Genomic DNA, 15,472 nt, shown 5'->3' with positions numbered 1-15,472 from the left:
TTATTCAAAAGTGTAAATAACCGAGTCACATCTACTCGTTCAAGACCTCTCATGATCTTAAAGACCTCTATCATATCCCCCCTCAGCCGTCTCTTCTCCAAGCTGAACAGCCCTAACCTCTTCAGCCTTTCCTCATAGGGAAGCTGTTCCATCCCCTTTATCATTTAGGTTGCCCTTCTCTGTACCTTCTCCATCTCAACTATATTTTTTTTGAGATGCGGCGACCAGAATTGTACACAGTATTCAAGGTGTGGTCTCACCATGGAACGATATAGAGGCATTATGATGTATTCCGTTTTATTAACCATTCCCTTCCTAATAATTCCTAACATTGTTTGCTTTTTTGTCTGCTGCAGCACACTGAGCCGACGATTTTAAAATATTATCCACTATGATGCCTAGATCTTTTTCCTGGGTGGTAGCTCCTAATATGGAACCTAACATCGTGTAACTACAGCAACGGTTATTTTTCCCTATATGCAACACCTTGCACTTGTCCACATTAAATTTCATCTGCCATTTGGATGCCCAATCTTCCAGTCTTGCAAGGTCCTCCTGTAATGTATCACAGTCTGCTTGTGATTTAACTACTCTGAATAATTTTGTATCATCCGCAAATTTGATAATGTCACTTGTCGTATTCCTTTCCGGATCATTTATATATATATTGAAAAGCACCGGTCCAAGTACAGATCCCTGAGGCACTCCACTGTTTACCCTTTTCCACTGAGAAAATTGACCATTTAGTCCTACTCTCTGTTTCCTGTCTTTTAACCAATTTGTAATCCACGAAAGGACATCGCCTCCTATCCCTTGACTTTTTAGTTTTCGTAGAAGCCTCTCATGAGGGACTTTGTCAAACACCTTCTGAAAATCCAAATACTCTACATCTACCAGTTCACCTTTATCCACATGTTTATTAACCCCTTCAAAAAAATGAAGCAGATTTGTTAGGCAAGACTTCCCTTGGGTAAATCCGTGTTGACTGTGTTCCATTAAATCATGTCTTTCTATATGCTCTACGATTTTGATCTTGAGAATAGTTTCCACTATTTTTCCTGGCACTGAAGTTAGGCTCACTGGTCTATAGTTACCCGGATCGCCCCTGGAGCCTTTTTTAAATATTGAGGTTACACTGGCCACCCTCCAGTCTTCAGGTGCAATGGATGATTTTAATAATAGGTTACAAATTTTAACTAATAGATTAGAAATTTCATTTTTGAGTTCCTTTAGTATCCTAGGATGCATACCATCCGGTCCAGGTGATTTGCTACTCTTTAGTTTGTCAATCTGGCCTACTACATCTTCCAGGTTCACAGTGATTTCGTTCAGTTCGTCTGACTCATCACCCCGAAAACCATCTCCGGAACTGGTATCTCCCCAACATTCTCGTTAGTAAACACGGAAGCAAAGAATTAATTTAGTCTTTCTGCAATGGCCTTATCTTCCCTAAGAGCCCCTTTAACCCCTCAGTCATCTAATGGTCCAACTGACTCATCCCTTTTTCTAAAATGCACAGGGATTGGCAAATTCAAAATATGCACTAGCTTTTGACCTGCCAGTGCCTGGTAACAAGAATAAACAAACAATTTCTAGTCACATGACTGATGTCACAGGACTAGAACATTTTGCTTATGTTCACTCAATGGGAACACTGGCAACAGAAATAAATAACAAGAAGACAGCCAATGGGAATACAGATTCATACCTGTTGCCAACGAAATACTCCCTTGAAAGACTAAAAATGTCAATTTAGTAACATTTTCTGTTACTGCGCACTAACAGGCATGTGCACGCACTAATATACAGTTACTGGGCACTAACAGAACTTACTTCGCACTAATCGTCGTTAGTGCGCACTTAGACAAAATTACTGCATGCTAATGACAATAACTGTGCAGTAACTACTAACGAAAGATACTGCGCACTAACTGTTGTTGGTGCATAGTAATACAGAGTTACTGGGCACTAATAGGAATTACTGCGCAGTATGCACTATAGAAACTCACTGTGCATAATCAATAGTGCGCAATATCTCTATATTACTGCACAATAATGACAATTACTGAACAATACCTACTAACGAAAGATACTGTGCACTAACTGTTAGTGCAGTGCATAGTAATACAGAGTTATTGCGCACTAACAGGAATTACTGCGCAGTATGCACTAAAGAAACTTACTGCACACAATCAATAGTGTGCAGTATCTCTGTATTACTGCCCACTAATGACAATTACTGCGCAGTACCTACTAATGAAAGATACTGCCCACTAACTGTTGTTAGCGCATAGAGAGTTACTGCGTACTAACAGGACTTAACTGAGCAGTACGCACTAACGGGGAATACTGTGCACTTCAGTTGCACAGAAGCACTGCGCAGTAAGCCCCGGTAGTGCGCAGTAACACAAAATACCATTTTTCCACGAAATTTCTGGGGAGATTGGTTTTGTTTTTCGGAATACCCAAAAGAAAAAAAAACAAAATAGACAATTTTGTTGCCTATTTAAATTTCGTAAAAAAACAAATGTATGCCTCTAGTTATTTCTGGCGTTAAATCCCAAGATAGTGTGTGTTACATTATCGCACAGAACGTTGAAACAGGATTTGCAATAAATCCCATTTCAGCCGTAACGCACAGCTATCGCAGGCATAATGCCCAGAAAAAAGTGTTGTTTTTGATAGTGTGTGTTATGTTATCACATGCAACGTTAACCAGCCCTCATTTCCATCTACTCCCTCCTAAACTCCTCCAAATAAAATTTTCATACGCATTTCACGTTGCGGTGTTTATCGCATGTGTTATGGCGTTATCATGGGCGTTAGGGCCCTAACGTATTTTGATAAATGACCCCCTAAGTTTGTACCTGCAACAATGGAGGGAGAAGTAACTTCCCCAAGGTCAGAAGGAATATCAGTGGAAGACGTGGGAGTTGAAATTGGTTTGTAGCCTCCACTGAGCTACTCTTTCTCTGCCCCTGACAGGATAGAAATTAATCACGTTTTGAAAGTTCTTTACTTTCACATGTATGATTAAACTGGGACCTCCCACACTTGCAAGCGGCTATTGCGGCTCTTTTCCCCGGGTCCCCAAAAGCTGTCACTTTCTGGGCTGGACGGTGCCCGGGCTCACCGCAGTATTGCTGGGGCCCAGTAGATGGCGCCCGCCTGGGAGAACGGCTCGACACGCTGGGCCGGGAGCCGCTCTTGCACCTGCTGGTCGCTCTGGGGCTGAGTGAACGCCGGGCACCGGGAGAAGGAAAGCCATGGCCGGGGAGGTTGCAGCAGGCGGGGGCCAGGACGTGCAGCCCGGGGAGCCGGGGCCCGGCTATGACAGCGGCTGCATCTTCTGCAGAATCGCCAACAATGAGGAGAAGAACGCGGAACTGCTGCATTGTGACGTAAGAAAGGGCGGCGCGGGAGCTCTCCGATCGGCGCTGTTCTCGGGGGGGGGGGGGGTGAAGGGCCGGTGGGCGATCGGGGTCTGTCCCCGGGAGAGGGAGGCGGCTCTGGGGCCGGGCGATCAGAATTTGTGCCCGGAAGAGGATTTGGAGCCGGGTGATCTGAATCTGTTCACGGAGGAGGGCCCGGGACTGGCGGGTGATTTGAATCTGTACCGAGGAAGGAGCGGGGCTAGCAGACTCTCGGGGTTTATTCCCCAGTGAAGAGGAGGCTGGGGATCGGGGACTGTACCCGAAGGAAGGTGGAGGGAGTGGGACAGGCGTTCGGAGAGGAGGCGGCACTGGGTCTTTGGGTCTTGCAGGCCGTCTGCAACATCAGACCGCAGGTTGCTTGTTTGCTGCAGAACCAAGGATATTAGGCGAACCTTCTGCCTTGCGCCCGCCCGCCCGCTCTGGCCTCAACCTCGTTCACTCAGACAGGTTACTTGTCTCATTCACACAGGCTCCCTCTCTCTCACTAACACTATTGCTCTGGTACATCTACAATCTCTCTCTCTCTCTCGCGGCCTACCAAGTCTCTGTTTCTCTCAGCTGCAAGCCGGATAGGCTCCGCTTGCAGCCCCACATGGCTTCTTTTTGCCATCCCCTGCCTGGTTTGCCTATTGGGATTCGCTGGCCCTGTACAAAACACCCTACAAGCAGATACAGTACATTATGGACAGTTGCCGCCGCAAATCTCTTTTACATATGCTCCACCTCTGACCGCTTTTTCAGCTAGTCAGTGGCATACCTAAAGTAATTGGCACCCAGGATGGATTCTTCCTTTGGTACCACCATCAGTGATTTCTCACACACAGGCTCCCTCTGTTTGTCTCTCCCTCACACATAGGCACCCCTGCACATAGGCTCCTTTTCACATACACACACAGCTCCTAGTCTCTTACTCCCATGCACACCCCTTCCTCCCTCAATCACACAGGCTCACCTGCGGTTATTCTGGCCCTCTCCCTCTTCAGCTGCTCTCTTCGCTGTCTTCTGCTGGTCTCCCCCTTCTGCTGAGAGCGAGATGGACTCTGCTCAGGGCCACCACCCTTCTTCAGGGCCAGGGGTGCTGGCTGTCATCCCCGCACCCCTACACCACGGCAGCACATGCCTCCTCCAGCTTCAGCCTTTGCATCCAAATCCCGCTCTCTTAGAGACAGAGCCGTAACTAGGGGTGGACAAACGGGCAGCCACAAAGGCTTTGGGGGTGGAAAAATAAATAAATGCAAATCTGGACTGGCAGTGCATGAAAAAGCCAAGACGTGTACCCCAGTGTCCCACCCTCCAGGCGGCTGGGGGAAAGCTGGAAGAGGAGGGTGGGATCGGGTTTATAGGCAGGGAGGTGCAGATATACCGGTATGCTCTGGACACTAAAATGCCTATTTATAGCTCGTTCTCTATGCAAATTATTTTGATCTCCACCTAATTAAAAAATGCAAACTAACAGAGAAGATGAATAACCTCACAGAAACCTGCAAAAGCCTAGACCTTTGCCTGCTAGCTGAGCTCCTCTGGTGTCTAACCCTCCATTGTGCCAGGCTAGCTGTGCTGAGTCCATTGCCGTGTTTGTGCAGCGCATCTATGGCCAAGTGAACAAGTGCGACCTCTCCCTGAACACAACCTACACTACCGCAAGCTGGGAGATTCTGTTCTGTGTACGGCGCTTTCATTTCCATGTTTATTTTACCCCAGCAGCTTCCTCCTGCTTCTTTGGGATTCCAGCTCACTCGGAACAGGTACAGAGATCCTGGCGACATAAGCCCTTGTTTAAAAACTGAACTGGAAAATCCCCCAAAGCCAGACTCTGCATGCCGTGCAACACCAGAGAACTAGAAACAGAAATGCAATTCTTCCTGTGTTGTGCAAAATAAAAGAATCCAGTAGAAAGTGATTATAGTCACCAAATATTCTGGTAACACAAATAAAAAAAAAAAGAAAGAGAGAGCCCCTTTAAATATAGAGGAGGACCATCATAGGAAACACTACCGGCACGAAAGGCCTTTATTGCTTTAAAGATAATCATCGGTCCAGAGGTGCAAATATTACTTTTGGTATTTCTTTGCAAATAAAATGAAATTGAACAAACACTTATCTTTGGTCTTTCTTCTTAAATCCTTCTTTGTATATCTGCTGTAATAAATCACATCAATTCTGACACGTGCCATGTTTTGAGGTGAAACTCTGCTTCGGGGGATTATTTTACACAATACCAAGTACTGAAATAAAAGAAAACCATTAGTGTAGAACACTAGCACATTGCTCAACAGGTAACAAAGCGCACAAGCCATTCTTTTAAACTTCAGCAGTTCCAGAGGTTCTAACCCGACCCGGGTGCACGCCACAATTTATCCACACCTGGTTTTGAGAAGGACATTTCTCATTGGTTGATAAATGTAAAATTATGATGCCATTAGTTACTATAGAACAATCCAAAAAACTAATCAGCAGTTCAGACCAGAGAATACCAATCAATCTCAGCATTCAAGCCATAAGGAGAAACTGAATTAATAGTAAAAATCCAAAACTGTTCCCTAAAATTAAGTTTGTACTCCAAATTTAAATCACGGCCAGCTGATGTTACTTGTTCAATCACTGCCCTGAGGACACCTTTACAATCTTCAGGTCATGCTCCTTGTCTCAGATGTTCTGTGTGCACCACCACAAGTCACAACCTCATGGCAGGATCCTGCTTCAGGTCCAGCCTTTCACTTAAAGGGACATACTAATTGTTTATTGAAAAATGCTGTATATGCTATTGGCTGGCCCTGCAATCCACTTTATATTGGAGGTACAAAGCATATGATCAAGACACCTCCGTGGGAACATAAAAGTTGTCTTGGCACAAAAAAATTACAAGCTCTGATGGACTCTCATTGTACTGAGCACCCACATAAATTTTCGGATTTACAGTGGTGGGTGATTGAACAAGTAACATCAACTGGCCGTGATTTAAATTTGGAGTACAAACTTAATTTTAGGGAACAGTTTGGATTTTTGCTATTAATTCAGTTTCTCCTTATGGCTTGAATGCTGAGATTGATTGGTATTCTCTGGTCTGAACTTGCTGATTAGATAATTTGTTTTTTTAATTTTTTGGATTGTTCTATAGTAACTAATGACATCATCATTGTACATTTAGCAACCAATGAGAAATGTCCTTCTGAAAACCAGGTGTGGATAAATTGTGGAGTGTACCCGGGTTAGAACCCCTGGAACCGCTGAAGTTTAAAAGGATGGTTTGTGCGCTTTGTTACCTGCTGAGCTATGTGCTAGCGTTCTACACTAATGGTTTTCTTTTATTTCAGTGCTTGGTATTGTGTAAGATAATCCCCTGAAGCAGAGTTTCACCTCAAAACATGGTGCGTGTCAGAATTGATGTGATTTATTGCAGCAGATATACAAAGAAGGACTTAAGTGTTTGTTCAATTTCATTTTATTTACAAAACATATTAAAAAAAAAAAATCTTTGAACTGCTGTAAAGCAATAAAGGCCTTTGGTGCCGATAGTGCTCGGTATGATGGTCCTTCCCAAAATAAAAGAATATCATGAGCTGCACATTCCCAAATTTGACATTCCATCCACTAAACTGAATATGAAATACTTTTATCTACCCATGATGTCTTGACATTTTATTTTTCTAATCACTTTGGTCCTCATTTTTTTTTTATACTGTTTTCCTCTTCTTGTTCTCCTAACTCCTTTACAGGGTCCCCTATTCATTTTCTATTTCATTTCTCTCCTGTCTTCAGTTCTTCCCCAACACCTTGGTCTAAACTACTCTTTCCATTTTCTTTTTCTTTTTCTTCATTCTTTTTATCTCCGTCTCTCTCTCCACTCATCTAGATTTCATCCTCTTCTCTGCCTCCAGTTCTCTGTACCAATCCTACACCTCCCCAACCCTCCCTTCTATTTCCCTCTCTCAATCCTTCATCTCCCTCTCATTGAGCTGCTCCTTTTACCATCTCCAGTTGTTTGGCCTCTCATCTTTCCCCCTCAACAGCTGCATCCTTTCTTGTTCTCCCTCCCCCCTCTCATCTTCATCTGCCAACTAATCATACGCACACAAACAGCTCGTTCGCTCTCACATACTCAGTAATACACACACAAACACTCGCACTTTTTCACATGCTCAGTCATACACATGCTAGTTCACTCTCTCACATGTTCAATCATACACATACGCACACTCATTTGCTCTCTTGCATGCTCAGACATACACGCTTATTCGCGCGCTAAATGCTCATACGCATACACATGCTCATTCTTTTTCTTACATGTACAATCATACTCACACATGCTCATTTTCTCTCTTACTTGCACAATCATACACACATACAAATGCCCATTTGCTCACTTTTTCACATGCTTAACCATAAATATACAAGCTGCTGTGCACTCACACACATGCTCGTTTGTTCTCACATAATCATACACACACATGCTTATTTGCTCTCTCATATGCGCAGTCATACATAAATGCTTGTTAGCTCTCACATACTCAGTCATACACACACACATGTACTGCACTCTCACACTCAGTCATATGCACACATGCCCATTCACTCTCACATTTTCAATCATATAGACACACAGACGCTCGGTCTCTATCACACTGCTGTTGGATTAGTTTAAATCATGTCTGCATTAGTTTGTGCATGTCCTGTCTCAGCTCTGTGCCTTTGGCTAAGGACAGGCCCTTGCCTCCTGTTCTGGTGTCTTGCAGTTAGGTGGATCAGCCCTTTTCTAAATATCGCTAGGTCAGCAATTATTAACTTTTGAGGCTTAGGACCACTTGTAGCTCTCTGGGACTCTCTGCAATTCTTTTGTACCCATGGCATATTAAAACACTTAGTAAATGGAGGTTAGACGTAACTTCAGAGTCTCGGGAAGATCAGGGTAGTGTAGCTAACTGAGGCTTGACTCAGAGTCCCCACCAAGTGGCATTGGCTGAATACCAGTATATGCAGCCATCGCACTGCTTCCTAAACTTTACAAATGCTCTTTAGTCTGTGTACCAAGCTGGCTCAAAGGTGAATTTTTAAAAGGTGCTGAAATGCGCGAGTATCTCTTGCAGTGAGCACATCTCAAAAGTTTTCAAAAGATGTAGGGCATGGGCATTTCAGGGCGTGGTCAAGAGATGAATGCGTATCTACTTGCACACCTTGGCACACTCCCAGCTCTACTGCCGCGTAACTTTACTTCTGTTATGGAGGGAGCTGTATGTTAAAAAATGAATAAAAAGAAAGAGCTATTTCTCAGGGATTGAAAGGGTCTGGGGGAAATGGGGGAAGTGAAGACTATCAAACCAGGAGGATTTAGAGGACCCAGCTGTTAACTGGGCGAACTGGTGGACCAACTGGTGAAATTTGCGATGGCATGGACATGCGCCTCTTTTATAATTTCCCGACTTTTGGGATTTACGCGCGAGGCCAGACTATTTTGTAACACGTGCATGTGTACGTGCAAGTTATAAAAGCGCTGCGTCCCTGGGTGTGCACCGATGTACATGAGCCAATGTGTGCCTGTACACAGGTTCCAAAGTTCTGTCTCTGGGTGTAGTAGTGTGTAATCAAATTAATGAAAGCACAGAGAATACATTGATTGTTCATATATCTCCTGGGGTTAGCATCTCCAAATCTCAAGCTGGGGGCATGCTGTTCGAAAGAGAAAATTCTAAATGAACCCCCCCAAAATCCTCCCCCCCCCCCCTCAATTCATTCTACAGCCAAGATCTGAATGCAGATTTATTTCAAGGAGTAAAATGTGATGTAAAGGATTTTTAATTACAGTTTTACAATGGACATTTTTGGCCGCTTTTTGACTAGAATGCAGCACCTTCATTATTCTTCTGCAACCAGAAGGTTCCAAAGGGATTTTCACTTTCCTAATGTTTAGATAGATGGACTCAGGACCAGTGGGTTATGCACCTCTGCCACCAGATGGAGACGGAGCAATGCTGACGTCACGGCATATATACTCCTGCAGCGACTCCAGCAGATGGTGGATGTGCATCTCCCTATGGGGATTGCTTCGGATTTTAGAAATAGAATTTAAAAAAAAAAAAAAAAGCCCAGCTTTCCTGCGGTGATACCAGATGGTCCTTCCTGGAGTTGAGAATTCCTGAGGTGATTTCCATCATCCCTCAGATGTGTGCCTTGGTCTGGGAGCCGATTTTCCTGGCGTGGGCTTAGCTGATTGTACAGCTTAAAGGCAGCGGGTGCAGGAAGCCGAGCGCGGCGGTGATGGCAGATGCCCTCTCCCCTCGCAGCCAGAGACTCTCTGTACTCAGCCGGGAACGGCTGAGCTCAGGTAAGTTTAAAAAATAAAAATAAAAGTCAGAGACAGTGTGAAGGGGTTTAGTAGGACTTCCTCCAGTCTCTGTGTTTGGCGCACCAATCCAATATTCGTTCCCGCTCCCGTGGGGGTTAAGGGAACTGGGGGGCCTGGCAGCCCAGGTGGGCTAGGCCCTGCTGTTAGGCTTTTTCCTCTCTGCTGTGTGTGTGGTAGGCCGCGGCGGCATTTTCATGCGCTTCTGAGCGTTTGGCTGCCCTCTACAGGAGCGTCTGCATGCGCAGTGCGTCCGGCTCTGCGTGTGAATTCTGCGCCCAGTTTTGGGCACACTTCCTGAGCGCACATATTTTAAGCATATCGGCGGTGCGCCCAGATTTAGGCGCACTGTTTGTGTGTATTTTTACGGCACATAAACTTGGGGCGCCTAACTTGAGCGCATAAAATTTCTGCGCTTGAAATTTTGCAGGAAGGATGTGCATGAATAGGGTAATTGAGGCCATCCTCAAACAAGCATTTGAAACAGTGACATTGCAGATAGCATCTTGTCGTGTCCTGGTGGCTTGCTCTTGTCTGCTTCTCTCTCAGGAGGTGGTTGATTCTGGGGTGAAAACCAGAGCAGTTATGGAACTCGCTGCCACTTTTTTAGCAGATGCGGGCTGCGATTTGGTCCATACCTTGGCTAGGGGAGAGGCTTCAGTAATAGCAGCCAGATGTCAATTATGACTGCGTAATTGGTCGGCCAACGCGACCTCCAGAGCTAACCTTATGAAGTTGTCCTTTAAAGGTTTCCTCTCGTTCGGGAGCGAGTTGGAGAAACTGGCCAGTAAGTGGGGCGAATCTCTGGTTCCTCAGTTGCTGGAAGATAAGAGCAGTTGAAGTACCCCATTGGTATGAGGGATCTTAGGGGTTCAAAGTAGTTTCGTCGTTACAGGGGGTTGACCATTCAGGGGACTCGGCCTTTTGGCAAGTCTCAGTTCTTTCATCCCAGAAAACCCAAGAGAGGCGCAGGCTTGGGTGGTGGATCCTCCCAAGCCTCAAAATGAAGGTTTGCCGACCCACCCTCAGCGACAAGAGATAGGAGGACCTCTCTCTCTCTCTCTTTTATCAGAGGTTGGTTAGGATCACATCATATCAGTGGGTTCTGAAGGTGATACAAGAAGGATATGTGTTGGAATTTCACAGTGTTCCTTGGGACATGTTCATGGTGTCTCCTTGCCACTCCCAACAGAAGAAGCAGGCAGTGAATCTTCTCTATCAAGGCTCCTCAGTCTGAGGGCTGTAGTTCCAGTGCCTATGTGTCCGGAAAGTATGGGCAATATTCCATTAATTTTGTTGTATCCAAGAAGGGGGGCTCCTTTTGTCCCATCCTGGATCTCAAAGGAATCAATCATCATTTGCAGGTGACTCATTTTCGCATGGAAACCTTGTGCTCGGTAATAATGGCCGTGCAGTTGGGGGAATATCAGACTTCTCTGGATCTGTCCGAAGCTTACCTCCATATTCCCATCCAGTTGGAGCACTAATATTTTCTGTGTTTCGCAGTGCTGGGGTGCCATTATCAATTTTGGGTGATGCCTTTTGGTCTAGCCACCGCTCCCAGAACTTTTTCCAAAGTTATGGTGGTGGTGGTGGCAGAGGTGAGAGGATGAGATCCTAGTACACCCGTATTTGGATGAGTGGCTGATGCAAGCCAAGTCTCTGGAAGAGAGCTGCCTGGTGATCCGCAAGGTGATCTCCTTGTTGTAGGATCTTGGTTGGATAGTGAACCTGGCCAAAAGCAGTCTTCAGCCTTCTCAGTTGTTGGAATATCTGGGTATTCATTTAAATAAATAAATAATAAATAAATTCGTTTGACATGAGGCAAGGCAAAGTTTTCCTGCTAGAAGCTCGGATTCACAAGTTGATGTTATGGGTCCTATCTTCAGCTACTCATTTTGATGGTGGCAAACCTGGAAGTGGTTCTGTGGGCAAGAGCACATATGCGTCCTCTTCAGCACTCCCTGCTGTCTCATTGGAACCCACCTTCTCAGGACTATTCAGTTTGGCTCCACTTGCCTATGGAAATCTGCTCTCACCTGCAGTGGTGGTTGCATGAAGAATATCTGAGAAAGGGAGTTTCCCTGACAATACCGGACTGTTTAATACTCCCGACAGATGTAAGTCTCCAGGGTTGGAGAGCTCACTGTCAGGAACTAATGGCGCAACTGCGCTGGAATACAGAAGAATCTCTCTGGAACATCAATTACCTGGAAGCCCAGGCGCTTCAGTTGGTGTGCTTGCAGTTTGACACATTGCAGGGTCAAGCGGTCCGAATAATGTCTGACAGCGCAACAACAGTGGCTTACATCAATCGGCAGGGAGGAACCAAGAGCCAGCAAGTGTCTCTGGAAATAGACCAACTTATGGAATGGACGGAAAGGCATCTCTAGATGATCTCAGCCTCTCATATTGCAGGAAAAGACAATGAGCAGACTTTCTGAGCAGGGAGAGTCTGGACCCTTGGAGAATGGGTGTTGTCGGACGAGGCGTTTTGGCTGATAGTAGATCTCTGGGGTCTTCTGTTCCTAGACCTGTTGGCGACTTCTCACAGTAAGAAGGTTCCTCGCTTCTTCAGTCGCAGGAGAGATTCAAAGTCCTTGGGTATTAATGCTCTCGTACAAGTCTGGCAGGAAGACAAGCACTGTATGCCTTTTCCCTATGGCCCCTGATGGGTAGAACAGTTCACAGGGTTGAAGGCCACAGAGGAATGGTGCTCCTGGTGGCACCGGATTGGCCCAGAAGACCATGGTATGCAGATCTGCGAAGATTTGTGGTAGAGACCCTCCCTTCTTCATCTGCCGCACAAGAATCTGTTGCACAGGGGCCTGTCCGTCACAAAGATCCAACTCAATTTTGTCTTACGGTATGGCCCTTAAAAGGGCTTGCTTGTCGAAGTGTGGTTATTCTTCTGCAGTGATTGCCACCTTGCTATGAGCTCGAAAGTTCTCCACTTCCTTAACCTATCTATAGGTTTGGAGAGTGTTTGAGGCTTTGTATGAGGATCAAAGTGTTGTTCCTCATTCAGTGCAGATCCCGCTCATTTTGCAATTTTTTCAGAATGGGTTAAATAAGGGTTGGCTCTTAATTCCTTAAAGGTACAGGTTGCGGCTCTTGCCTGTTTCAGAGGCCAGGTCAATGGTGAATCCTTATTGTCTCATCCTGATATGACCCGTTTCTTGAAGGGAGTGAATCATCTTTGTCCTCCCTTACAGTTGCTGGTTCCCTCTTTATTGCCTAAAGTATTCTCGGATTTTCACTTGAATCAGTCCATTTCCTTGCCATCCTTGGATAAGAGAAAAGATGCAGAAGAGTATCGCCTGTTGCGAACTTTGGATGTCAAGAGACATGTCCTGCAGTATCTGGATGCTTCTAAACCTTTCCAAAAGATGGATTGCTGGTTTGTCCTTCATGGTGGAAGAAAACAAGGCGAACCAGCTTCGCGGGCTACAATAGCTCACTGGATTAAGGAGGTAGTCAAGGCTGCATATGTGGAAGCTGAAAAGCCGTTGCCTACTCAGGTTAGGTTAGGGCTCATTCCACTAGGGCTCAGGTAGTGTCATGGGCAGAGGTTAGACTGTTGTCTCCTGTAGACATTTGCCGAGCTGCAATGAGGTCCTTATTACACACTTTTCCCAGGTATTATCGTCTGGTTGTGCAGGCCCGGGAGGAGACAACCTTTGGACAATCGGTGTTGACTGGACCACGGGCAGCCTCCCACCCTAGTCGGGAGTAGCTTGGGTACATCCCACTGGTCCTGAGTCCATTTGTCTACACTCTAGGAAAGGAGAAATTACTACTTATTTATTTTATTTATTTATCGAGTTTTATATACCATCATTCGGTTTCGCCATCACAACGGTTTACAAAGTTTCGATGTTTAACAGAGTTTCCAAAGATTCATGTGATTGTCAACATAAAAATAGTAAGCATTATAAAAGTATATCGTATTTCAAACTATGTGGTTTCAATTCTGTATGTATTACGTGCTTGCATTGGTTCCACATGTTTGCATAGGGCCAGTAGGAGTGGAGTAGTATCCGAGAGTTATTGGGTGTTTTGGTAGGCTTTGGTGAACATCCAGGTTTTTATTCTTTTTTGAAGGTTTTTACATTTTGTTGTGTTCTAAGTTTGGTTGGAAGGGTGTTCCAGAGTTTGGGACTTCCTAGGGATATGGCTGTCTTCCGAGTTGAGGTAAGTTGTCTGGACCGAGTAGGTGGAATCTTTAATAGACCTTTGTTCGCTGAGCGGAGGTTTCTGTTTGGGGAGTGAAGTTTTATAGATATACTTAGCCAATTTATTTGTTTTTCATATATTATTTTGTGTAGTATGGATAGTATTTTATATTCTATCCTGAATTTTTTATTGGGAGCCAGTGTAGTGAAATCATTAGGTAATTATACTTACCTAATAATTTATTTTTCCTGATGTAAATAGATGGACTCAGCTTCCCACCCTTGGCTGCTGAAAGATTGGTTTAATGGTCCTCCTGTGGGGCTATGTGTTCCAGTGGATTACTAGAAGATGTTCAGTCAGTCCCTAGATTGGGGTACATACATTCATTACCTGAGTTCAGTGTTTCCTGTTGGTTGAGTAATGGTTGACTGTTTTAATCAAGTTTTTTGCTAGTCTGTTCAGTTGCTTTTGAAGAGAATACCAGTGGGCTGATGTCGCTGCAGGAGTATATATTCTGTGACGACAGCTTGCTCCGTCTCCATCTGCTGGGAGAGGTGCATAACCCACTGGGTTTCAAGACTTCCTCTGATCTCCGTTCTCGGTATGCTATACAAACATTTGTTCCCGCTCCCGTTGGGGTTCGGGAACTGGGCAGCCTGGCGGGTTGAGCGACCCCTGGTGAGCTAGGCCCTGCACTTAGGCTTTTTTCTTGCATGCCGCATGGTAAGCTGGATTTTTTGGCGGGCCCTACGTTCCGACCACTGCGTAGCCTTTCCTCAGGGTTGTTGACCTTGAAGACTGTGTTCCTGGTAGCTATATGATCTGCACATCGGATTTCTGAGCTTCAGGCCTTGTCTTGCTGGGAGCCATTCCTTCAGGTGACTCTGGGGACGTTACAGCGGCATTCTGTTCCATCCTTCTTGCCCAAGGTAGCCTCTGTCTTTCATTTGAATCAGTCCATCTCCTTTCCGTCCCTGGATAAGGTCAGGGATGTGGAGGAGTTTCGCCTTTTGTGCTTCTTGGATGTTAAGCGTTTTGTCGTGTGGTATCTGGAGATCTCCTGAGTCTTTTCAAAACACAGATTGCCTGTTTGTTCTCCATGGTGGGAGTAAGCAGGGCGCTCCGGCTTCGCGGGCTACCATAGCTCATTTAATTAAGGAGGTGGTCACAGCCACGTATGTGGATGCTGGAAAGCTGTTGCCTACTCAGGTTAGGGCCCATTCCACTAGGGCTCAGGCAGTGTCAGACGGGAGTCTGTTGTCTCCCGTCATTATCTGCCGAGCTGCATCGTGGTCTTCCCTACTCATTTTTTCCAGGTTTTATCGTCTGGATGTGCAGGCCCGGATGGATGCAGCCTTTGCACGTGCGGTGTTGACTGGACCGTGGGCAGCCTCCCACTCTGTTGGGGAATAGCTTTGGTACATCAGGATGAAACAACAAAGAAACACCATTCACCAGGCCTCTGAAACAGGCAAGAGCCGCAACCTGCATCTTCAAGGAATTAAGGGCCAAGCCTTTATTCAAT

At 45.5% G+C, this 15,472-nt stretch overlaps 1 protein-coding gene across 2 annotated transcripts in view; it reads left to right on the top strand.

Moving 5' to 3' along the window:
* Positions 1-3,119: 3,119 nt before the first annotated feature.
* LOC115088350 (histidine triad nucleotide-binding protein 3-like) overlaps positions 3,120-15,472 on the top strand; it is a 30,754-nt gene continuing 18,401 nt past the window's right edge. Inside the window, exon 1 of one of the 2 annotated variants that reach the window (XM_029596529.1) lies at positions 3,120-3,401. In XM_029596529.1, coding sequence (XP_029452389.1) covers positions 3,267-3,401 — 135 coding nt within the window. In that variant the 5' untranslated portion in view covers positions 3,120-3,266. The remainder of the gene's footprint in view (positions 3,402-15,472) is intronic. The other variant, XM_029596527.1, reaches the window with a different exon arrangement.

The sequence above is a fragment of the Rhinatrema bivittatum genome, chromosome 3 (assembly GCF_901001135.1).
Source record: "Rhinatrema bivittatum chromosome 3, aRhiBiv1.1, whole genome shotgun sequence".
Taxonomy (NCBI): Eukaryota; Metazoa; Chordata; class Amphibia; order Gymnophiona; family Rhinatrematidae; genus Rhinatrema; species Rhinatrema bivittatum.
Note: the sequence above shows the minus strand (reverse complement) of the source record. Positions and strands in the feature narration are given on the sequence as shown.